The sequence below is a fragment of the Globicephala melas genome, chromosome 11 (assembly GCF_963455315.2).
Source record: "Globicephala melas chromosome 11, mGloMel1.2, whole genome shotgun sequence".
Classification (NCBI taxonomy): Eukaryota; Metazoa; Chordata; class Mammalia; order Artiodactyla; family Delphinidae; genus Globicephala; species Globicephala melas.
The window spans coordinates 63,761,814-63,787,113 of NC_083324.2; the positions used below are offsets into that span (position 1 = coordinate 63,761,814).

The following is a 25,300-nucleotide window of genomic DNA, read 5'->3' on the forward strand; positions in this document are numbered from 1 at the left end:
AAGGACAGAGATAGTGAGAAGTGGTTAGATTCTGCATATATGTATTTTGAAGGTAGACCCAACAGAATTGGCTGATGAACTAAATACTAGGTGTGAGAAAAGAAAGAAATCAGGGATGACTCTTAGTTTTTTGAGTTAAGCAACTGGAAGGATGGAGGTGACATTTACTGAGATGGAGAAGACTGCTGGAGGAGCAGCAGTCTTGGGAGAAGATAATGGGATCACAAGTTTAGTTTTATACATCTTAAGTTTCAGATGCCTACTGGACATCCCAATGGAAATACCAAATAGGCAGGTTAAGGAGAGCTGTGGTTGGGGATGGATGGGTCATCCATCCACCCATCCACCAACCTACCTACCCACTAACCCAACTACCCACCTACTATATTTAAATCCTTGAGATTGGATGAGACCACCAAGGAGTAGATGAGAGACAAGGAAAGAAAAGACAAAGAACTGAACTTCAGGACATTCAGCCTTCAGGGAGGAATCAGCAGACAACTCAGATGGAGGGGAAAAATCAGAAAAGTGTTGAGTCCTGGAAGCCTAGTAGAAAAAGTTATTCAAGCTTTTTTCTCAACAGTATTCTGTTCCCAGTCTTTGATTCTTCCCGCTGAGGCGCCAGACATCATGGACAAGCCATCCCTGCTGCATGCTGTCTGAATTCATGTCTCACAGAAACTATGAGATAACATGATTATTCTTGTTTTAGGTTTTGTGAGGCAGCAATAACTGTTTCTAAATACACAACTGTGTCAGCATCACCAATAAAAGAGTTCACATAAATCTATCCAACTGCAATACTCTTTAGTTCTCAGGGAGATTAGCACATTTGACGATTCTTCATGGATTACTTCTATTCATACTCCTTTAAGGATTAATCTAGTCATCTGGAAACAGTAAACTGTCTTGATGATCTCCATGTGAACCATCCCTTGCCCCAATAACATTATCTTCATCAATCATTCTAACTTAAATTAAAAAAAAAAATTCTTTGAAGAACAAGATCAAGTCTCAAGCCTAAAAAAAACCAAAAATAAAAACAAAAAATGTAACTGAAGCTTTGTCATCTGCCCCCAGCGATGGCTTTGCTTTCATTTCCTTGCACCCAAGAAGACAATACAGGACAAAATTTCAGCAATGCTAATTTTGATCTTTCTGAACCCAAATATATCCCCTTAGAATTCCTTGGGGGATTATGGCTATGCCATTAAGCACTTTAAATACTGACTTTTTCAACTGCTTGATCTCTTCACGTTTCTGCCCAGACTCTGGGGTTGTAAAAAACTAAAAAAAATTTAGATAAAATTTCCCAGGGGCTTCCTTCCAGTCCAACTTCGTTCCCCCAAGGCTATTTATTTACTTATTTATTTACTTATATGACCATTCTCTCTCCAATGACTTAATTTATTTATATATTTTTGGCCGTGCCACACAGCACATGGGATTTCAGTTCCCCGACCAGGGACTGAACGCGTGTCCCTGCAGTGGAAGTGTGGAGTCCTAACCAACCAATCCATTACTCCAGTGGGGTTATTTAAAATAAGGAAAAAGGGGGGTGGGGAGGGAGGAGGAAGAGGGCTTTCTTTTAAAGAAGAATTTCAGCTTAAAAAAAAAAAAGAATTAGAAAATCACTGTTCTTCAGTCTCTGCTCTTTTATCTGATTTGGTAAGGTTCAGCAGTAGATGCTAAAACTGTTAGTTGAAAGACTGCTGGGGGCTTCCCTGGTGGCTCAGTGGTTAAGAATCCGCCTGCTAATGCAGGGGACACGGGTTCAAGCTCTGGTCCGGGAAGATCCCACATGCTGCGGAGCAACATGTGCCACATAAGCCCGTGTGCCACAACTACTAAGCCTGCGCTCTAGAGCCCGCAAGCCACAACTACTGAGCCTGCGTGCCACAACTACTGAAGCCCGTGTGCCTAGAGCCCGTGCTCCGCAACAAGAGAAGCTTCTGAGATGAGAAGCTGGTGCACCGCCATGAAGAGTAGCCCCTGCTCTCTGCAACTAGAGAGAGCCCGCGCGTGTAGCAACAAAGACTCAACACAGCCAAAAATAAATAAATTAAAAAAAAAAATGTTGGGTTGTTGGGAGACAAGAGATTCATATAGCCTGGAAGAACTGTTCAACAGATTACTTACCAATTTTGCTACATAAGGAGAAATGTACTTCTACAATGGAGAGACTGTCAGTTATTACCTGATCAAACGTTTTATCACGAATGGCAAGGCAACCTGACATTATGTGCCTCATGACATTAAGTATTAGGAAGTACTTGACATCACCTATGCAGCAACTTGTCAAAAATGCTTACCCTAAATCTAATCAAGCCTCTAGACGTGTGCTATTCAAAATGGTAGCCACTATCCACAGGTAGCTACTGAACTTAAAATATGCCTAGTATGACTAAGGAACTGAATTTTAAATTTTATTTAATTTTCATTCATTTAAATAGGCATATATGGCTAGTGGCTACCACACTGAACACCGCAGATATAGAACACTTCCATCATTTCAGAATATTCCACTGGACAACACTGCTCTAGACTAAGTTGCTGGAAGTACAGAGGATAAGGAAATAAGTTAAAAGACACCTGGAAGAAACAATCAAACAAAACCATAATATGAGACATTCTATCAGACAATGATCCTGGACTCTTTTAAAAAGTCAGCATCATAGTGAGCAGGGTGTGAAAAGGCTGAGATTATGGTTCTATTTATTGTATAAATATATCTATATCATTTAGCCTGAAATGACATACCTCCAATTGTAATGTGTGAGGAAACAAACAGATATAATAGACATTTCATGATAGTTGGGGACATTTGAATACGGAGTAAATATTAGATGATGTTATGGAATTATTATGAATTTTCTTAGGTGTGACAATGGTATATAGTTATGTAGGGGACTGGCCTTATTCTAAAGAGATGCATGCTAAATAAAGAACAGAACTTAGAGGTAATGTGCCATGATAGCTACAACTTATTTTCAAATGGAATGGCCAAAAAAAGGGTATGGATATAAACACAGAGAGATAAAGCAAATATACAACAAGTCAACAGATATTATACCTAGAAGAAGATATACAGTGTTTGTTTCACTCTTTTAAAATATTACTTACGTGTTTGTAAAATTTCTTAATTAAATAGTTGGAGAAAAACTAATCAGCCAAGGAACTATGGTAACATACCATCATCTTTGCACTGTCTGGCTTTTCATTCTGCTAGGAGCATGTATTACTTTTATAACCAGAGAAATGGTGAGCTGAAGTAGTCACCAGCTTAATTACTTAAGTAATCAAACTGGCTACACTAATAGCATCACTAAATGCTAGAGTGAGCACTTAAAAGCCCTCAGAATGAGTCCTGTTCAGATTATACTGTTTCTATTCTTAATATTAAAATTGTTACAAATAGCTCTAATGGAAATTCCTAGTCAAAAACAGTTGTGTAGGACTTCCCTGGTGGTGCAGTGCCACCTGCCAATGCAGGGGACACGGGTTCAATCCCTGGTCCAGGAAGATCCCACATGCCGCGGAGCAACTAAGCCCATGCACCACAACAACTGAGCCCACACGCCACAACTACTGAAGCCCACGCGCCTAGAGCCTGTGCTCCGCAACAAGAGAGGCCACTGTAATGAGAAGCCCACGTACTGCAACGAAGGGTAGCCCCCACTCACCGCAACTAAAGAAACCCCGTGCGCAGCAACGAAGACCCAACACAGCCAAAAATAAAATAAATAAATAATAAACTTTAAAAAAAAGCACCTGTGTATTTAAACAAGGTCAGTAACACAAATATGTAATAACATTTTGAATAACACTTTTCATAAAGCCAAGAGTATCCATTAAGTATTTTTACAAAAGCCAAAATGACAGTCACTAAAAATTCTCAATCATTTTAAGGTTGACTCCAGAAGTCATCGTGGAAGTAACCTAGGAGTAGCCATTTACCATTTCGAGGCAGCCTAGGAGCAGAGAGGAGTCCTCCTCTGAAAGGAGAAAGAGGCCTCCCTTGCTCTGGGGCCAGAGTTGAATTACATTCTCGGTCATGTGAGCACAGAGCAAAAACTGAGCACAGGGATTATCACAGCTGCCTCAGCCAAGCCCTTCACTGGAGGCAGTGTCTATGCCAAGGTCTCCTTTCATCCCTGAACTGTAACTGAGAGGAAAGGCCCTTTCTAAGTTCTCAGCTGCCAGAAACAGGAGATTCAATACGGATTTACTTAAGGGCCTTTGCCAGAGATCCGCGGGATTCAATCTGTACTCTAACATAAAACGGCCTCACACCAGCGGTTTTCCACCTAAGACATGGTATGTTTTCCCTGATCATTTTATATATTCAAAATGACTTTTTCTAAGGAAAAGCTCTTAACTTCTTTTGCTATATTTCTGTGTATATGCTTTTCTAGGACCACAGAATAAACATGTTGCCACACACAAACATGTATCCCCATGTTAGGTGAACAAAGGTTTTCCTGAAATGTTTTACCACTGAGGCACATTTCCCATTAAATTCTTAAAAAAGAATAAATTACCAGGATAAGATAATTAAATATAATGCATTAAGAGACATGACTCTTACATTTTATAATGCTTTGACCAAAGAAGCTAAAAATATCTATCTTTTTACCAAGTAAAAATAAAGACATGGTAGTACTTATAAAAACACAATTTTTCTTGGGGAAAGTAGCATCCATCATTGTTGTATTTCGTGGTTTCCACCTGAAGACTTTGAGTGTAGGTGGCAAATGATAAGCGTTTAAGCTTATTTTCTTCCGAACTTTTTATTTTGAAAAATTTCAACCACAGAAAAATCCTTTGCCTACTTTTGAAAAAAATTTTTTAAATTTATTATTATTAATTTTTTGGCACGTGGCTTGTGGGGTTCTAGTTCCCTGGCTGGTATCGAACCTGGGTCCCCTGCAGTGGAAGCATAGAATTCAAATCACTGGACCACCAGGGAATTCCCTTAAATCAATTTTAAAGATAAATCTATAGGTGCATATAACATACATGTACATCATTATTAATAATTCATTTTCATGTGGTTTTTAAAATTAAAAATTAAATAACAGAAATTCAGAAAATGCTATCTAAATAAAGCCTGCTTTTCAACAAACAAATGGGGTTGGTTTGTGATCTCTCTTGATTTACAGTAATTTACATCTGGATATATTTTCTCATATTAACATTTCTATTAAACAATGCAGTATTCCCAAGGTTAAAAACCTTTATTTGCCTTCATTTATCATTTAGGAGACTAAAAAATAAAACTACCTTCTTCCAAGAGCTTGGAGCTTCTCAGTTTACAGTTCAAAATAAAGTAAAAATCTGCAAAACAGATCATCCACCTAATTAAGAACACATCTTTTGGTTGTTTTCCATTATGAGCCTTTTAGTACTACTACTGCTGTTGTTTCAATCTACTATGTGTATATTATTTGATTGACATTTTAAAAACGAATTATAAAAAATTAGTTGCTTATGTTGAAAGATCAGGAGATCTCACATAAGAATCCAGTTTTTGGGGCTTCCCTGGTGGTGCAGTGGTTAAGAATCCCCCTGCCAATGCAGGGCACACGGGTTCGAGCCCTGGTCCGGGAAGATCCCACATGCCGCGGAGCAACTAAGCCCGTGTGCCACAACTACTGAGTCTGCGCTCTACAGCCCGCGAGCCACAGCTACTGAAGCCCACGGGCCTAGACCCTGTGGTCCGCAACGAGAAGCCACCGCAGTGAGAAGACCGCTCACTGCAACAAAGAGTGGCCCCCGCTCGCCGCAAGTAGAGAAAGCCCGCGTGTAGCAACGAAGACCCAATGCAGCCAAAAATAGAATAAATTTATAAATATATATATATATTAAAAAATAAATCCAGCTTTCATGCTTCTCTTAAAACAGCAGAGTCACACTGCGTCTTAACTGCCACATGAAAACTACCGGCTGGGCCTGAAGAGGACCGTCTCTGGTCTAGGGTAGGCTCTCCCCACTTTACCAGAGCTACACCCACCGTCAACTGCCTGACTGCTTCCCTACAAGTTTATGAGCTGGAGACCCCTGGTCTACATTACTTCCCCCTGTTTTATTTATCATGTTGAAATGACTGAAATTATTCTTAATATATTATGCTATATATTTTGTGGTTAAAGTTCTAAATAAAAAAAAAATTAACGTATTTCCCTAATAAATTCTGTGATACACTATCCCCATCTTCCATTCATAACTGTTTAGGCTGGGCCAAAAAGTAAAGATGAAAATACAACACAGTCACACAGAGCCTTCACTTTTTTTTTTTTTTTTTTTTTTTGCAGTACGTGGGCCTCTCACTGTTGTGGCCTCTCCCATTGCGGAGCACAGGCTCCGGACGCGCAGGCTCAGCGGCCATGGCTCACGGGCCCAGCCGCTCCGTGGCATGTGGGATCTTCCCGGACCGGGGCACGAACCTGTGTCCCCTGCATCGGCAGGCGGACTCTTAACCACTGCGCCACCAGGGAAGCCCCAGAGCCTTCACTTTTTTCTCCACTCCAAACAGAGTCTAACACTATGAGCTAAGAAAAAGGCTGACAAAACTGTATTTCAAATTATTCCCAAGTAGTCACAGGCTTTTCAAATGTTCTACTTGCATATAACAAGAGACATGAAACACTGCTTCCCTGTCAGAGACAGTTCTGAGATACCAACGGGAGCCTTCTGGTTGCTATGTTACATAAAAAAGAGAGTACAACCTTTTTTTTTTGCAGGGACAGGGAACACATAGTACAGGAATTGGGATAAGAAGATATAGATTTTAAAAATAAAGTTCACTATGGCATTTTCCCTGGTCTTATCTGAAAATACAAATGAGATCAAGAAGGGTTACAATAAATTCTTGATAGGCTGACATAAATAAGATTAGTAAGGCTAGAGATAATCAGGAAGCAGCTCTGGGCTCAGATCCTTGTATAAATGTGATCCTTGATATTATATTAAAGCATCTAGATGTTCAAAAAACTATCTTAAATGAAGGTGAATTCAGTCAAACATGCTGTGAAATGTTTACATAAGACAGTGTATCAAAAACTTAACGGAATCCCCCCCTGGCGGTCCAATGGTTAAGACACCATGCTTCCACTGCAGGCAGTGCAGGTTCGACCCCTAGTCGGAGAAATATAAGCCATGAGCTGCGCGGTGAGGCCAAAACAAAACAAAAAACCCCAAAAACTTGAGGGAGGGCAGCAAGGTACAGGGAAGTTTAAGGTGACATCACTGACTTGAAAAAATTTCCATGATGGTGAATTTATGTGGCAAAGCAACAGGTGGTAGGAGACAAAGGAGCAGCACAGAAGTGTGATATTAGGACACAAGTGAGGAAGTCAGAGAACAAGTTCCTTTTTTTTTTTTTTTTTTCTTAAAGCTAGGCCTATGTCACAGGTTAATTATCAGGCTGCCTACAAAATCTTTATAATTTATATGCTAGAAATGGATATGGATATGGACCTTGTCCAGACATGAGGCAGCAGATAAAAGGAACTGGCATTTGGCCACACTCTCAGTTATCACTGGCTACATTTCTCTAAAGGCAGAAGGTACCCATCTTTGTCACCCTTGAAGAGAATGCAGCTGAAGTTTGCACATAATATTTTCCTGTTTCTGTTTTCAGATGTACTGTATCTTTGTGATAACATTCCTGGTTTGGCTGAGGTCAGAATGGAAGAAAGAAATGGAAACATAACAGCTGAACAGAGGACAGAACAGTTTCAGATCCAGCGTCTCTTCTTCCCTGTCAGCCAGCAGTTTTACGTTTCCCATTGAATTAGCAAGAAAGAATAGCTCTGAAAACCTCACAAAGAAGTGCTTTTCTTTTTTATTACAGAGAGAGCATCACATGGCTGGCTCATACTAGCCTTTGCTAGAGAGGCCCATGGTCAGTCCTGGGAGAAAGCCTCATCCCTTTGAGGGGTCACTACAATAGGACTTTAACTAGAAGCAGCTAAAAAATGGAAGCTAGTTTCCAAAAGGGAATATTTCAGCCCTTTAAAGATTTTGGTTTTTTTTTTCTTTGATGTGGACCTTTTTTAAAGTCTTTACTGAATTTGTTACAATATTGTTTCTGTTTTATGTTTTGGTTTTTTGGCCGAGAGGCACGTGGGATCTTAGCTCCCTGACTAGGGAAGAACTGCACCCCCTGCATTGGAAGGTGAAGTCTTAACCACTGGACTGCCACGGAAGTTCAGCCCTTTAAATGTGACTGGTAATGTTTCAAGTGCTACAGATTTATCTGTTTCTGAGATTCAGCCAATATGCTAAAAGTTTTAAGCTGGGTTGAACAAAGCTTCAGAACAGGTTGAGTTTTATGGTATCTAGGACTGCAATGCCATGATAAACTACTTAATAACCTCATTCCATTCACGTTTATACAGAAAATTTTTATAGTAACAAATATATGTTCAATGTAGAAAACTTGATAATCTAAGAGCTAACCCAAAGATAACCACTGTGAACATCTGATGGGCGTTCTTTCAAGGCATTAGGAGTGTGGGTGCTAAGACTAGATGTTCTGGATTCAAATCTTACCTTGAGCATTTGAGCACATTTAGCTGGGCACAATTTGTCCTGGTGTGCCAGGACAAATTACTTGATCTCATTGAATCTCAACCTGTAAAATGTAGATAATAACAGTTCCTACCTTATTGGATCTGGTGAGGAAATGAGGCGACATATGCAAAACCCTTAAACACAGCTTGGCACATAGTAAGTGTACAAGTAGTGTTATCTGTTCTTTCTGTACAAATAGACACACATATTTCTTCCCCACTAAATGGTTTTCTATCATAAATATTGTTTCATAACCTGCTTTGATCACTTAGGAATGTGCTACAAATATTTCCCTGTGTTATTAAATATCTTTTTACTACATACCATTGGTACAGCTGCTGCAGGCAGTACTTAAGCACAGGCTGTCATGGTTTTTTTGTGGTTTTTTTTGCAGTACATGGGCCTCTCACTGTTGTGGCCTCTCCCGTTGCGGAGCACAGGCTCCGGACGCACAGGCTCAGCGGTCATGGCTCACGGGCCCAGCCGCTCCGCGGCATGTCGGATCTTCCCGGACTGGGGCACGAACCCGTGTCCCCTGCGTGGGCTGGCAGACTCTCAACCACTGAGCCACCAGGGAAGCCCCAGGCTGTCATGTTTTATAGCACATGACCTTGCCACTCTGAGCTCAGTTAGAGGAATAAGAAATCAGCAACTGATGCAAAGGTAAAGCAGACATCTTCAAAATGGCTAGAAACTGATGTGGCCTGGCAGCTCTGAAGGTTGTAAGTAGGCAAAACCCATCAAGTCCTCTCTCAGGAAGGCTGAATGTGAGATACACAGACAGAGTGAGTCAACAGACAGGTTAGTGATGCACAAGGGAGGAAAAACACCAAACAAAAAGTAGTAAGCTGGGACTTCCCTGGTGGTGCAGTGGTTGAGAATCCGCCTGCCAATGCAGGGGACATGGGTTTGAGCCCTGGTCCGGGAAGACCCCACATGCCGCGGAGCAACTAAGTCCATGCGCCACAACTACTGAGCCTGCGCTCTAGAGACTGCGAGCCACAACTACTGAGCCCACGTGCTACAACTACTGGGCCCTCACACCTAGAGCCCGTGCTCTGCAACAAGAGAAGCCACCGCAATGAGAAGCCCGCGCACCGCCACGAAGAGTAGCCCCCGCTCACTGCAACTAGAGAAACCCCGCTTGCAGCAATGAAGACCCAACGCAGCCAAAAATAAATAAATAATATAAATTAAAAAAAAAAAAAGTGGTAAGCAGAAGCTGGGAGGCTAAGAAGACATTAGAAAGGCAGCGCTCCACAGTGGAAGAGAGGCGCTGGGCCTCTGGTATGGTGACCAGGCTCTTGAGCTACAGTGCGTTCCCACATCCATCCACCCACTGCGAGCAAGGCCTGCCTGTGCTCTGTGACCTAAGTTTCCAGTTCTGCACAGCCTGGCTGGACAGCTGCTGTGATACTGCCATATTCTTCTCCCTCAATTAACTGAGGGGCCTGTAGATGTTATGTCTACTCCTGACAACCCAAAAGGGCCTACCTCAATTGCATTTATGTGGCTGCTCTAGCGGTCACGCCAAAAACTGCAGCACTTATTTTGTTCAGCACTTGTTATGTGTTAAGCATTGGGGATTCAACAGTGAGCAAGAAAGAATGGTACCTGGCTACACAGAGTGTAAAGTCTAGCACAGAAGACAACTAGACAAGCAACATGAATAAAACATGATAAATACGATGCTAGAAGTACAGACTGCAATGGAAACACATACGGAGAACAAGTCTGCAGGGAGGAATCATGAAGACTACAGGGAGGAATCATGAAGACTGCATGGAGGAAGAGACCTTCAGGGTGAAGCACAAAGTTAGCCTAGTATGCCAGATACTACAGATGGCTCACTCAGTACCCATCACCACCCACGTGGATTCCATGACCGCTAGTCAGCCTTGTGAAGTTATAGTCTTGAGTGAGCTGCAGTGAACTGGATCGACCTTTCCTAACAGGCCACCCCTGAGTCCTGGCCTCATTTAACAGGAAAGATGAAGGAGACCAGACATATTTTATGATTTTCTAATGTTTAAAAGAATTTGGCCTATTAGACGGTAACCTCAACTTTGAAAGTATAACTGAATAACTTATTTCTGACTTGTGATTTTAAGTTGAAAATCTCAGTAAGTTTATATACACTATGGGAATATTTAAGATTCATCTGATTTATAAGTTTAATACATGACATTCACAGGACTTTTTGCTGAAGAGCCTCATAAGGTTTTCATTTTTTAAAAGTCAGACAACTGACGTTCTTTAAAAAGCAATCAAATTAATTAAATTTATAAATGTAATTTGAAACATCTAAAAGTCTTCAATGAACTGGCCTAAGCATTATCCAAAGGCCCCTTAAAAATGACATTATCCAAAGGCCCCTTAAAAATCTCCTATGCTTATAAATATAGCAATCAGATCTGCAAGCATTAGGAAAGAACAAAGTTTTTGAATGTGTGCTTTTAAAAAGTCATAACATTTTGAAAACTAAATAAACCCCTGAACAGTGGTTTCTGCTTACAAAAGCTACCCTTCAAGGGTAATAAAAAACATCTACCTACATCCTCTCTGATTCAAGTCTTATTCTCCGTTGATAGACGTGGAATTAGAAAAGCCACCCCCTCCATTTTATTTTGATGTAAGCCATGGAAATGTTTGTCTTTATAATGACACATTTCTCTAATTTATAGTGTTTGTACGAATATTTGGTTTATTTGGTACCTTATTCTTTATCCTCTCAATAATGCTGGAATAAAGAACAGGGTATGATATGACTCTTGACTGGAGAGTAAAAAATCTGCTCAAAGTCAGGCAGGATTCTTCAGGGCTGAGAATGGCAGGCAGCGTTTAATTTCAAGCTTGGGATTCCCTTTAAGACAGGAGGTAGGTAAGATACTGACCATATGAAAAGTATACTTTAATTATTTGTGCTGCATCGTTCACCTTCTCATGTCCCAACTCCACTTTATTCTCCACTTTATTCCCCCTTTTACCTACTGAAGGATGGTATGTAATTTCCAGGAAACAAAAGGGTAACCCTATATCCTTTTCAACTCCCTCATGTACTTCCTATTGCAATCATCTAGTTTTCTACATCTTAGTTGCACTTATATAACCCAAGGACAATTCGACTGTAGCACTCAACGAAACAATAGTAACAACAACGGATATAAGTTTTCCTGAGACAGATGCCAAATCCAAATGTGCTCTGCAGAGGTAAAGCTGTCACACTTCACCCAAAACTTCTAAACCAGGCAGCAAGTTTTGCCCAAAGGTCTCTGAATTTTTTCCTTCCTCTCTATTCTAGAACCATCAGTCTATTTCAGGTCTTCCAACAACCTGTCTGAATCCACAGAGCCGCAATAACTCTGTCAAACATCACTTTTGCCTTAGGTGCCTCAGAACTCACAGAAGTCAACTGGATTGAAATCAAAATTATGTAGCTTAGGTCCACCAATTGGCCCTACCACACTTATTTGAATAGTCAAACCTTTAAGATCCTCCAGAAAGAACTCTGATAATTTCCAATTGGGGTATTTCTTCAGGACTTTTATGTTCCATCTGTCATAGAAGCATGTATTAATTACTTTCTATTCACCCAGCTGTGTACTAGGCACAAGAAGGGAGGATTTAAAATGGGCAATATAATCTTTGCCCTTAGAGGTTACAATCTAGTTATAGATACACAGATATACGATAAAATGAGAGTGGCACAAGTCAACACAAGTTTGCAGGACTTCAGAGCAAGGAAAGAATTCCTTGGGTATTCCAAAGTAAAATTAGTCGAAGAAGACTTCAGCAAGGGCTTGACCCAAAAGAAATGCAGAATTTAGACTTTTTCTAAACTCTACTTTATGTCCTTAGAATCAGTCTTAAGTCCCTTCTGGAACAAGGAAATGGATCTAAAAAGCACTATGTAGTCAAGGCAAGTAAATGGAGGTAGTAAAACTTACACCACTGAGTTAGGACTCCTAAAGGAGATTAGCATAAGCAGAGCAGAGCGTGGTATTGCCACAAGAGGCTATGGAGAAACATTAGTTCCTTCCTCCTGGTTTTGAATTGCAATTTGTTTCTCAGTTTCCCCAACGAAATTGTAAGCCCTTGAAGTAAGGGAACCAAGAGATTTGACTTCTGACTGTTTATTCTAGAGTATCTAGTAAAATATACTGGGCATGGCCCAAGAACTCAATATATATATGTTGAATATCATGTGACCAAATAAAAAAGAAGATACTATTGTCTCTCAAGGTGCACCATTAACAACTTCTGGCTAACAGAAGTATTGCTTTAGCCACTGCTCTATTGCCAGGACCCAAGGAGCATAGGAGAACAAGGGCTGCCTCCTCCTCACCCAAAGGTTAATGAGAATAAGCCATTAATACCAATACTGCTTACTCCTCTTATTTCTATGGGCTGATGAACTATTTGATTCTTGATCTTCTGCCACAGGTAACAGAGACAGTGTGGGAAGAGATCCATAGGAAATCACAAAGGCCTGTCTGGTATAATCACATACGGTCACTACTATGAGCCCTCCCCTTGCACAGAGTGCCTGATAAACATCACCATGTCACAACCTGACTGCCCCTTTAATCAAGGAGGCATGTGGTAACTGTTAAGTGCTTTCTTTCTGTGATCATGAGTCTGTTCATTCAGTGAGTGGTGATAAATTAATGAACTACACAGACATGACAGGTTCATGATGACAAGGTACAGCCATGCCCTTTGTTTGCAGTGCACACCTCCTCACAGACTTCACGGACTGCTGCCACACTTGGCTCCTCCTCGGGCTCCATGCCTCCTCCAGGGACAATCCATCGGTCTGGATGGCGACTACTGCTCACGAGTAGCACCTGAAAGTCACAGAGGTCACATGGGTAGTTAAAAACTCAAAAAGACACATTCATACAAATTCAGAGTTTAAACACCACAAAAAAACACCTAAGATCCATTCTTTGTTGATACCTCTCCAAATCACTTCTTGAAAAGTAGCTTTCATTTCTGTATGAAAAAGCAGACAATCTGCCTAGTAAAAGCAGAAGGGCATCTGAATCAGTGGCCATTATGTGTTCCCCCCTCGGACTCTCACTCAGTTGTCCAATCTATCCTCTCCTTTGTTCGTTTCTCTAAAGCCCTTTGAACACACAGCTGACAAAGACACTCAAAAAAACACAAAAAACAAAGATTGTCACTGATGAGCCTGTGAGTGCTATGAAGAGCTGGCCTTGGCCCTAGTTGGCACCACAGTCCCAACTTTCCCTCCAAGGTTCTCACTCCTGTGTGCCCCAGTTCCTGATCCATTAGATGGCCATAGGCCGATACTACACATCACCCTAAGCTCTAAGTATGTGCTGAGAACCTAACTCTCTCACTGACATGAGGACTAGAAAGATTTCTTTTCGTCATTCTTTCAGCTGAGATAAAACTGGAATTCCTTTACTAGGAAACTTTATCAAGAAATGACATTTAATGGCCATGATTAAAATGTCTACAAATAATAATGCTGGAGAGGATGTGGAGAGAAGGGAACCCTCTTAAACTGTTGGTGGGAATGTAAATTGGTGCAGCCACTATGGAAAACAGTATGGAGGTTCCTCAAAAAACTAAAAATAGTGTTGCCATATGATCCAGCAATCCCACTCCTGGACATATACCCAGACAAAACCAAAAGGATACATGCACCCCTATGTTCACAGCAGCACTATTTGCAATAGCCAAAACAAGGAAACAATCTAAATGTCCATCAACAGATGAATGGATAAAGAAGAGGTGGTACATATATATACAATGGAATACTACTCAGCCATAAAAAAGAATGAAATAATGCTATTTGCAGCAACATGGATGGACCTAGAGATTATCATACTTAGCGAAGTAAGTCAGAAAGAAAGACAAATACCGTATGATATCACCTATATGTGGAATCTAAAATATGACACGACTGAACATATCTATGAAACAGAAACAGACTCACAGACACAGAGAACAGACTTGTGGTTGCCAAGGGCAGGGTGGGGGGGAGCAGTGGCAGAGGGAAGGATTGGGAGTTTGGGACTAGCAGATGAAAACTAGTATATACAGGATGGATAAACAACAAGGTCCTACTGTATAGCACAGAGAACCATATTCAATATCATGTGATAAACCATAATGAAAAAGAATATGAAAAAGAATATATATATAACTGAGTCACTTTGCTGTACAGCAGAAATTAACACAACATTGTAAAGCAACTATACTGCAATAAAATTAATTTTAAAAAAAGAAATGAAAAGAAACCAAACAAACACAAAATACTGATACAGAATATAGGTTACTAATTCAAACTTAACCAGTACTGGAGTCATGGTTGAAATAAAATCTAGAATTTCCTTAGTTTCTTTTCCTTAACCCTCCCTAGGACAGATGTTAACTAAAGTTAGCTTTACTCCTAATTCGGAGGTAGCATTGGGTTGGCATTATTTCCAAAACTAAAGGAATCCTCAATTGCTCCCTAAACAATCACTTTCTGATGATGTCTTTTGGGCTTCAGGCCCTATTCCAAACCGTATTCCCCACCCACCCCTCCACTCCCCAGCACTTAACTTCTACTCTGCAGTCATCTTTGTTGCCTGAAAGAAATCACTCCTTCCTCTCTGGCACTCACAGATCCCACCACTAACTTCCAGTTACCTACCTTCCAGTATTCTCTCTCCCACTTAAGGTCTCTGCAACTATGAGCCCTTGGAAATTCTACCTTTTTCTTCATCTTTAATCCCTTTTCTTCTTGCCATGATAGATTCTCCTGATGCTCTTCTACAAAATCTATGATCTGCAGACTTAGAGGGGACCACAACATATAAGAAGGTGGGCCATCCTGGTGGCGCAGTGGTTGAGAGTCCGCCTGCCGATGCAGGGGACACGGGTTCGTGCCCCGGTCTGGGAGGATCCCACACGCCGCGGAGCGGCTGTGCCCGTGAGCCATGGCCGCTGAGCCTGCGCGTCCGGAGCCTGTGCTCCGCAACAGGAGAGGCCACAACAGTGAGAGGCCCGCGTACCGAAAAAAAAATAAAGATATAAGAAGGAAATCCATGAATCCATATACAGTCACCAATATATAGCCCATGGACTGAGAAAATAATGTCTTAAACTTACAAGCACTATTTTTAAAAAATATATATAAACTCTGCTTTGATTAATAGAACATGGAATAGCTTAAAATAATATAAAATCCACAGTAGTTTTAGGTTGGTGTGTATATATATTTAATCAAGGGATATTAAAAGTACCATGTGAGGGAATTCCCTGGCGGTCCAGTGGTTAGGACTCGGCACTTTCACTGCAATGGCCTGGGTTCAATCCCTGGCTGAGGAACTAAGAGCCCGCAAGCCACAGGGTGCGGCCAAATAATTAATTTTTAAAAAGTACAATGTGGAGGTTTCATGAAATTATGCTTTTAAATAAGAGTCTTTGTTGGACTCCTACTTCATGCCATATACAAAAATTAACTCATAGTGGACCAACAACCTAAACGTAAGAGCTAAAACTATAAACAGGGGTAAATCTTAATGACCCTGGATTTGGTAACATAGGCCAAATTCTTAGACATGACAACAAAAGCCTGAGAAACAAAACCAAAAAATTTTTGATAAATTAGACTTCATCAAAATTAAAATCTTCTGTGCATCGAAGGGCATTATCAAGGATGTGAAAAGACAACCTACAGAATGGGAGAAAATATTTGCAAATCATCTGATAAGGGTCCAGTATCCAAAATATATAAAGAACTCATACAGCTCAAGGACAAAATGACAAACAGCATTTCTCCAAACAAGACATACAAATAGCCAACAGGCACATGAAAAGATGATCAACACCATTAGTCACTAGAGAAGTACAAAGTAAAACCACCACGAGATACCACTTAACACCCACTAGAATGGTTACAATTTTTTAAATAATAAGTACTGACAAGAATGTAGAGAAACAGGAACCTTCATACACTGCTGGTAGGAATGTAAAATAGTTTAGGCACTGTGGAAGTTAGGCTGTTCCTCAAAAAGTTAAACATAAAATTACCATATGATCTAGCAATTCCACTCCCAGGTATACGCCATACCCCAAAGAATTGAAAACGGGTACCCTAACACTTGGACACAAATGCTCCTAGAAGTATTATTCACAATAACTAAAAAGCAGAAATAATTCAAATGTCCAACAATGGATGAATGGATAAACAAAACATGGCATATACATACAAGGATTAGTTTTCAGCCATAAAAACATAAATGTTACGCTTGAGAACATTACGGTAAGTGAAAGCCAGACTCAAAAAGTCACATGTTGTATAATTCCACTTATATAAAATATGCAGAATAGGTAAATCCATAGAGACAGAAAGGAGATTGGTGGTTGCCAGGGACTGGAGGAAGGGAAGAATAGGGAGTAACTGCTTAATGGATACAGGTTTTATTTTGGAATGATGAAAAGTGTTTTGAAACTAGACATAAGTGGTGGTTGCTAAATGCCACGGACTTACTTTAAAATGGTTAATGTTATGTGAACTTCAGCTCAATAAAATAAAACTAGTTTTAAGATCACAGTAATTTTTTAAAAGCTAAAGTAGTCAGTGTCATCACTATCTTCTTCAGAGTCTACACTCCAGAGGAGTGGCCTCTCAGGTTACCCTTAGTTTTACTATATTAAATCATTTCCATAAAGGAAAAAGGGGATCACTGCCATACCCATTCTCCTCGATAACTGTGGCCAATTTTACATTTTCAAAAATTCCTTATCAAAAGAAAAATAAACCCAAATATAACCATCTTTGTTAATTCAAGCCAAAAAGTTTTTAAAAAGTCCTCCAAAGACTCTCTAGACAATGGCATTTAAGTCATATCTATCTAATCTGTAAGGGAGATTCAAGAAGAAAAAGTAGAAAAATGGGTTAATCCTTCACTGATTTGTTATATAAATAACAACATGTAGTCTTTCTTCCTAGAGATTTCCCACTTCTTGGCAAAGTGTTTACCAGCCATTCTAAACCTAACCATTTGCTTCAAAGCCTGACTAGGGCCATCCAATTAGGTTATAGTCCAAATGAAAGACCTTTAAAGGGACATTTCAAAGCTAAAGCAAAGAAAAGCAAACTTGTACCACAGAGTATAATTTAATTTCTAAATATCAGTAAATGTGCAATATTAATGAGTAAATCTAGCCAGTGTTATTGCTTTGTACATTCAAAGCATGACTATATGAGGTAAGACTACATATAACACTGCAGCTGGAGGAAGAGAGCTGCATTACTTTGTAGTCATACTTCAAAGCAAACACTATTACCAGCAAATAGTTCTTCTCCTCAGTAAGTTTCCTTGACAACCCATTGAAAATTTACTGCAAAAACCAAAACAAAATATTCTTTATTTTAGCCAGAGGGTTTACTCCCTCCTACCTTACAAAACAGTAAGTGGTGTTCTGGTCAGTAAATTCTTATTCTGAAGCTTGATTTTTAAATACAAATTATCTAAAAAGAAATAAATGGCAAAGCTCCTAAGAGATTCTGAAAATGACACACTAAGAAAAAAAATTTTGTCATTTATTCAACAAATATTCATTAGGCATTACAATGAGCCAGGAACAGGAGATGCAGAGGTTAGAACCTCTGCAATTTTGAGGCAGATCAAACTGGGGGACTAGCCAACCAAGTGTATCAGACCTCTTGTGAAGCTCTTTTCATCAAGATAGGTGATATCCCTGCAGAGATGGAGAAACGAACCCACAGAACACACCCATCCATATATGAACTCTTGGATTCATGACATTAGGTGGTCCTCCTCGGACAACTTAATATCCTCATGGACACAGAAAAATCATTATATTGATTAGGGACAAGGGTGTAGTGAAAAAATAAAGAAATGTGGGGAGATTTACATAAAGGGCTTCAGCTAAAACAGTAATATTTTATTTCTTTTTTCTTTTCCTTTTTTTTGCCTGCACCACGCAGCTTGCCAGATCTTAGTCCCCCGACCAGGGATTGAACCCAGGCCACTGCAGTGAAAGCACCGAGTCATAACCACTGGACCGCCAGGGAATTCTCAGTAATTAATTAATTAATTAATTAATTAGGCTGCGTTGGGCCTTTGTTGCTGTGCACGGGCTTTTCTCTAGTTGCAGCGAGCAGGGGCTACTCTTCGTTGCAGTGCGTGGGCTTCTCGTTGCGGTGGCTTCTCTTGTTGCAGAGCACAGGCTCTAGGCTCACGGGCTTCAGTAGTTGTGGCAGTGGGCTCAGTGGTTGTGGCTCACGGGCTCTAGAGCGCAGGCTCAGTACTTGTGGTGCACAGGCTTAGCTGCTCTGTGGCATGTGGAATCTTCCCAGATTCCACCACTTCCCACCACTAGGGAAGCCCAATGTTTTATTTTTTAGGTTTTAAAAAATTGCTTTAAAATTGTTCAATACGAATTTTCAAAAGAATATAAAATTCATATTTCTTTTAGAAATATGAATTTCTAAAAGAAAGCCATAGTCCCTGACCTAGAGAAACTGATTATCTAGTGAACAGAGGAGAAAAAAAAAAAAAAGTACTAATACAGGGTGAGGAGTGCTATGGCTGAGGTATGCACAGGATATCACAATGACAATGGGAAGAGACACCTAACCCAGGTTGGCAGGGGGGGTGGTAGGGGGATGGTAAGGGAAGGTTTCTTAAAGGAAGTGACGTGAGTTGAATCCAAGTTCAAGGACACTCATTCAACAAAAAAATCATCAGAAGCCTACTGTATGACCCTGTGCTTAGGATACAAAGCACGGCAGATACAGCCTCAGCTCTTGAGAAACTTAAAGTTCAACGGATGAGGGACTTCCCTGGTGGCACAGTGGTTAAGAATTTGCCTGCCAATGCAGGGGACGTGGGTTCGATCCCTGGTCCAGGAAGATCCACATGCCGCGGAGCAACTAAGCCCAAGCACCACAACTACTGAGGCTGCGCTCTAGAGCCCGTGAGCCACAACTACTGAGCCCGCATGCTGCAACTACTGAAGCCCGCGTGCCTAGAGCCCGTGCTCCCCAAGAGAAGCCACTGCAATAAGAAGCCCGCGCACCACAACAAAGAATAGCCCCTGCTCGCTGCAACTAGAGAAAGCCTGCATGCAGCAACGAAGACCCAACTCAGCCAATAAATAAAGTTCAATGGATGAGATTGACAATAAGTCAGGTGACCAATTATATTTCAGTGACTGTGCTACAGACCACAATGCTCACTAGATATTGCATGCTCTTGCCTACGGTACCCAGCCTCCCCTTGCTGTTAGGTGGGACCATTTGACTAGTTTTGCGTAATGAAATATGAGCAGAAGGGACACGTGTCACTTTTGGGCTGAGACAGGGAGAAGCCCATCCAGTCTCCTTCCTCCTCTGTTACAGTGCCCAAGAACATTGTGAGTTCCAGCTGGTGTAGCTACAAGCCTGAACCCCTTTAATGGAAGAGAGTTCCTGTGTGGAGCAGAGCCTCTGAAAACCCATGACTGATAAGCATCATCACAAGTAATAAAACTCTGTTGTGTTAAAACAGTGAGATTTCAGGATAAATGTCACGGCAATATAACCTAGTTGATCCTGATTAAGAGTGTGAAAGATCAGTGAAAGGTCTAAGGATTGGTTCCGTTGATTGCCTCATACTTAAGCATAGTGCCTGACCCATATAGGTGGCCAATAAATGTTTGATGAGCAAATGAAAGAATGGACCATTGACTGAGGGAACAAACTATTTTAAAAAAGGAATGCAGAGAGCAAATAGACAAGGTTAATGAGGGAAGCTGAACAAAAAGGCAGAGGTCCAATTATAAAGAGTTTGGATCGAAACCTGAAGGCAATGGGTAAGTCACTGAGGTTGTCAGAAGAAATGACATAACCCAATTTGGGTTTTAGAAAGGTCACTCTGACTTGGGATGGATATGGGCAGACCTGCAGAAATACATTTCTGCAGTTGATTCAGAGAAAGAACGAGGACAAAAGTGGGAGTTGGAAGGAAGGGACAGATTTCCAGATATACAGAAGGGAAAAGTCCACAGGACCAGGTGACTGACAGGATGTAGGCCAGGTCAATGTGAAGCTGCCCTCCAAGGAGAATGTGGAAGGGTGGGGGGAGGAAGGAACCACAGGGAAGCTGTCCTCCGAACATATGAATTTGAGAGTTCAATAAGATGTCTAACGGATATTTCTAGTAGATAATCATATAAATGTTGGACAGGCACTAAAAAGAGGGCAAGAGACAAACACAAGGGAGAAAATGTGCATTTGCAAAGCTCTAGCTGGAGGAGTTATCCCCATTCCCCCTACTTACCCTCCACTCCCCGTGGTGTCCAGCAAGTTTCCAATCTCAACTGCCAACAGAATAGTAGGGGTAGATATATTCTAGGTATTCCAAGTTAAAGTTCTGGAAATATTTTTCTTAAAAAATCAATTATCTATGGTGATAATCTACAACATGGAAAATCCTGATTAGCAAGCTATATATCTTAGACACATTACTAATTTCCAGAAAATTGCAGGCAGTAACGCACCTAACATAATCTCATTTCCAACAACGCAATGCCCCTGGCATTCGACAGCCCCTTAACAATGCCATTACTGCCAGATAGCTCTGCTGGTAGCCCAGATGGCACAAGGGCTGCACCCTATCAGATCTGTGACATGCTCTGCAAACTGCTTTTACAGTTAAGTCCATTCTAACCGTTTATGTGTCCCTTCTTAAAAACAAGAAGACTTCCCTGGTGGCTCAGTGGTTAAGAATCCTCCTGCCAATGCAGGGGCCACGGGTTCGAGCCCTGGTCCGGGAAGATCCTACATGTTGCGGAGCAACTAAGCCCGTGCACCACAACTACTGAGCCCGCGTGCCTAGAGCCCGTGCTCCACAACAAGAGAAGCTCACGCACTGCAACGAAGAGTAGCCCGCGCTTGCCGCAACTAGAGAAAGCCCACGCTCAGCAATGAAGACCCAACACAGCCAAAAAATTAATTAATTAATTAATTACTTTAAAAAAACAGATCCATAATAGTGAATAATTATCTGCACTTGTTTGGATTCCAGATAAATTTACCTTTTTTTTTGGCTGCGTTCTCTGGCTCGTGGGATCTTAGCTCTCCAACCAGGGATCGAACCCGTGTCCCTTGCAGTGGAAGCGTGGAGTCCTAACCACTGGACTGCCAGGGAATTCCCCAAATTTACCATTTTTTACAGAATGTTTTAAAGAACAGCTGCCACAAGTTCTTGGACACAAGGACCCTATAAAATGTCTAAAAGATGAATAATGCTGAGTATGAGGTGAAATAACTTGTTCAAATTAAATCAATAAATTATCACAGGGCCAACCAATAGCAGTTTCAGTTCTTAGAGTTTTAAAGCCATTTTACCCTTTAGCTATTTTTTTTCCCTACACAGGAGCTCAGAATACTGCTAAAAAGGAGGAACAAGTAGACATAAACAGTTTACAAAATCCCTTCATTTTATCTAGCTAATCAGGTTGTTTATTTAACAAAAGAGGAAATTCTCTGCCTAGTACACAGACTGTGATATGACCAGATATTCTGCACAGTTTTCACTTTGGGAGGAACAAGGTATTTTAAGAACAGATATCCCAGGGTATGGCGTAAACTGCTAGAGGTCTATGTGATTGAGTGTCCTGCCCTGTCTTTCCAAATGAACGTCCAAATGTTAAGATAACCACACACAGCACTTTATATTACCTGGTATTCAATGACTTTTTTAATTTCTAAAAAGACGACTAAAGAAACCCAGTAAAGGGACTTCCCTGGCAGTCCAGTGGTTAGGACTTCACCTTCCAGTGCAGGGGGGGAGGGTTCAATCCCTGGTCGGGGAGCTAAGATCCCACATGCCTCACGGCCAAAAAACCAAAACATGAAACAGAAGCAATATTATAATAAATTCAATAAAGACTTTAAAAATGGTCCATATCAAAAAAAAATCTTGAAAAAGAAAAGAAACCCAGTAAACTTGGCTGTATTTGCAGGTTATATAAAAATAAAAACAAAGACTTAAAGTTGCTGGATCACACTGTCTGAACATAACTTACTGGAATGATTGAGTTGTTCCTGTAAACCTTAACTCCCTCCCACAACTCTTGTAAATAATGAAAAAAAAGACAAAAAAAAAAAAAAGACAACAACAAAAAAAAGACTAATACTGGGGGAAACAAACAAAAACAACAGCAGGTAGTATTTATTCAGTGCCTACTTTGTGCTAGGTGCTGCCGTTTTACATGTGTTTTTAATATACTATCCCTAATTTTCAAACAATCATACAAACCAGGCATTATGTAATTCTTGCCATTATACTGATGAGGAAACCAAGCCTTAGATGATTTGGTGATGTGGTGAAGGACATAGAAAGGATAGCACTGAGCCAGGATTCAAACCACAGGCTATAGGCCTGACTGACAGCCAGACGACTGAGAGCCTGTTACATCCATGATGTAGCTAGCAGCATATGAAAAACCTTCTGAAAACTTAGCCACCACTGGGTAAAAGCCATGACATGATTTTCTCCGGGCCAGGTACAAGGAAAGGATGGAGAAGGTATTTTAATCTAATCTCTGATTCAAATCAAGAATTTGGAGCACTTTCCACTATTCTCTTCTGTGAACAGAGACTATTTGCTTACTTATTATATCTTTCCTGGCCAGAGCTGTCTTCTACATAGAGAGGCACTACGAGCTCCTCTATATTATGCAACTTTTTAACACTTTCTTTTCTGAAAATGTTTATTAATAAATATAAAAAATGACTAGTAATTCTCAATGTGAAGTTCCATTAATCTTCACATTTGTTTAGAAACTACATAAAAAAAGAATATATATATGTGTATAACTGAGTAACTTTGCTGCACAGCAGAGACTGGCACAACATTGTAAATCAACTATACTTCAAGTTAAAAAATATTGGAAAAAAAAAGAAACTACATATCTCAAGTGATTCTTTACTTAAGCATTTATTCCACAAAAAAATGCTATTCAGTCATTACTTGCTTAGAAATGAATTGAGGCATGGGGGGTTGGGGTGGGGGTGATGTACAAAAATATACAAAGCCTACCCTTGAACGGCCCACCCCCTAATGCAAACTATGGCCCCTGGGTCAAATCTAGCCTACCACCTGTTTCTGTATGGCCCATGACTTAAGAATGGTTTTTACATTTTCAAAAGGTTGAAAAAAATCATAAGAAGAATATTGTGACATGTGACCTGATATGAAATTCAAGTTTCAGTGTCCATAGATAAAGTTTATTAAAACACAGCCATGCTAGATAGCTAGTGGGAAGCAGCCGCATAGCACAGGGAGATCAGCTCGGTGCTGTGTGACCGCCTGGAGGGGTGGGATAGGGAGGGTGGGAGGGAGGGTGACGCAAGCGGGAAGAGATATGGGAACATATGTATATATATAACTGATTCATTTTGTTGTGAAGCTGAAACTAACATACCATTGTAAAGCAATTATGCTCCAATAAAGATGTTTAAAAAAAAAAAAAACAAAACACAGCCATGCTCATTCATTTACCAACAGTCTACGGCTACTTTCAAGCTACAATGGCAAAGCTGAGCAGTCCTCACAGAGATCAAAAATATTTACTATCTAATCCTTTATGGAAAAAGTTTGCCAACCCTTGATCTAATGAAGGGCCCAAGCAGCCACAACATCATGTTGATAAGGACTATTATGAAGGAAAGAAGATTCTGAGAGGGTCCCAGAATACCTCTCAAGAGGGAACATTTGAGTTGGGCCTAGAGGAGAAATTTACTGAGCCCAGAAAGGAGAGGTGTTCAGGCAAGAGGCACTGCAAACACAAAGCCACAGATGCAGGAAACAGTATATTATATCCAGAGAATGCTGAGAAATTCAAGTAGTTTGATATGGTGAAGGGTACATGATGGGAAGGAAGAAGAGGGCAACAGAGGAGCTGATAAATTAACTGAGACCAGTATAAAAAGTTCATATAAGTACATCAAAGAGTTATGGCAACTGAAGGCAACTGGGAATCCTCCTTGGTTTCTGAGGAGGAAGAAGGCTATCTCACCTGTGTTTCAGAAGCTTGAATCTGGAGGCTGAATGAGTGATGGGTGGGAGGTAGGACAGAGTTCAGTTAGAGAGGATAAGGGAGCTGGATGTAATCCGCGTCCCTGGAGAAGGCGAGCAGCAAGTGGATTCAAGTCATATTTAGGAGACAGCAATGATAGGAACTGGTAATTAAACAGAAATTAGGGCGCCGTGAAAGGGATGCAGAGGCTATGGCTTCTAACTGGGGTCAGTAGGTGGACAGAGATATCCATTTCTCAAGAGAGAGAAATACAGGAGAGAAGCAGGTGGGAAAGGAAAAAACAGTTTGAGATACTACAGGAAAACTTAAGTTTCCTACACTTTCCGTATATTATGGGAACTTCTAAAATCTCAATTTAAACGTCCATTTGAAAGCATTCACCCAAGAAACAGTGGTTGCCTCTGTACAGTGCAATTGGTGGCACTGAGGAGGAGGAGGCATTTCACTTTAAAACCTTGTGTATAGCTTGAATATTTTAGAACAAGCATTTCGGACTTTTATAATTGAGCAAGAAGAATGCCAAGCATTATTCCCTAGGAAATTTCTGAAAGCCAAACGGAGTGAATGAAATATTCAGAATGCTCAAGTTTCTTCAGGTCATTAAAACAATGCCACAGGAACAGCATTCCTGACATCCATAAACTAC

General features: G+C 40.6%; 1 protein-coding gene across 1 annotated transcript in view; it reads right to left on the minus strand.

The window, feature by feature from the left end:
* NUDT3 (nudix hydrolase 3) overlaps positions 1–25,300 on the minus strand; it is a 107,754-nt gene that overhangs the window by 37,934 nt on the left and 44,520 nt on the right. The window contains exon 2 of the mRNA XM_030871029.2: positions 13,314–13,424. Coding sequence (XP_030726889.1) covers positions 13,314–13,424 — 111 coding nt within the window. The remainder of the gene's footprint in view (positions 1–13,313; positions 13,425–25,300) is intronic.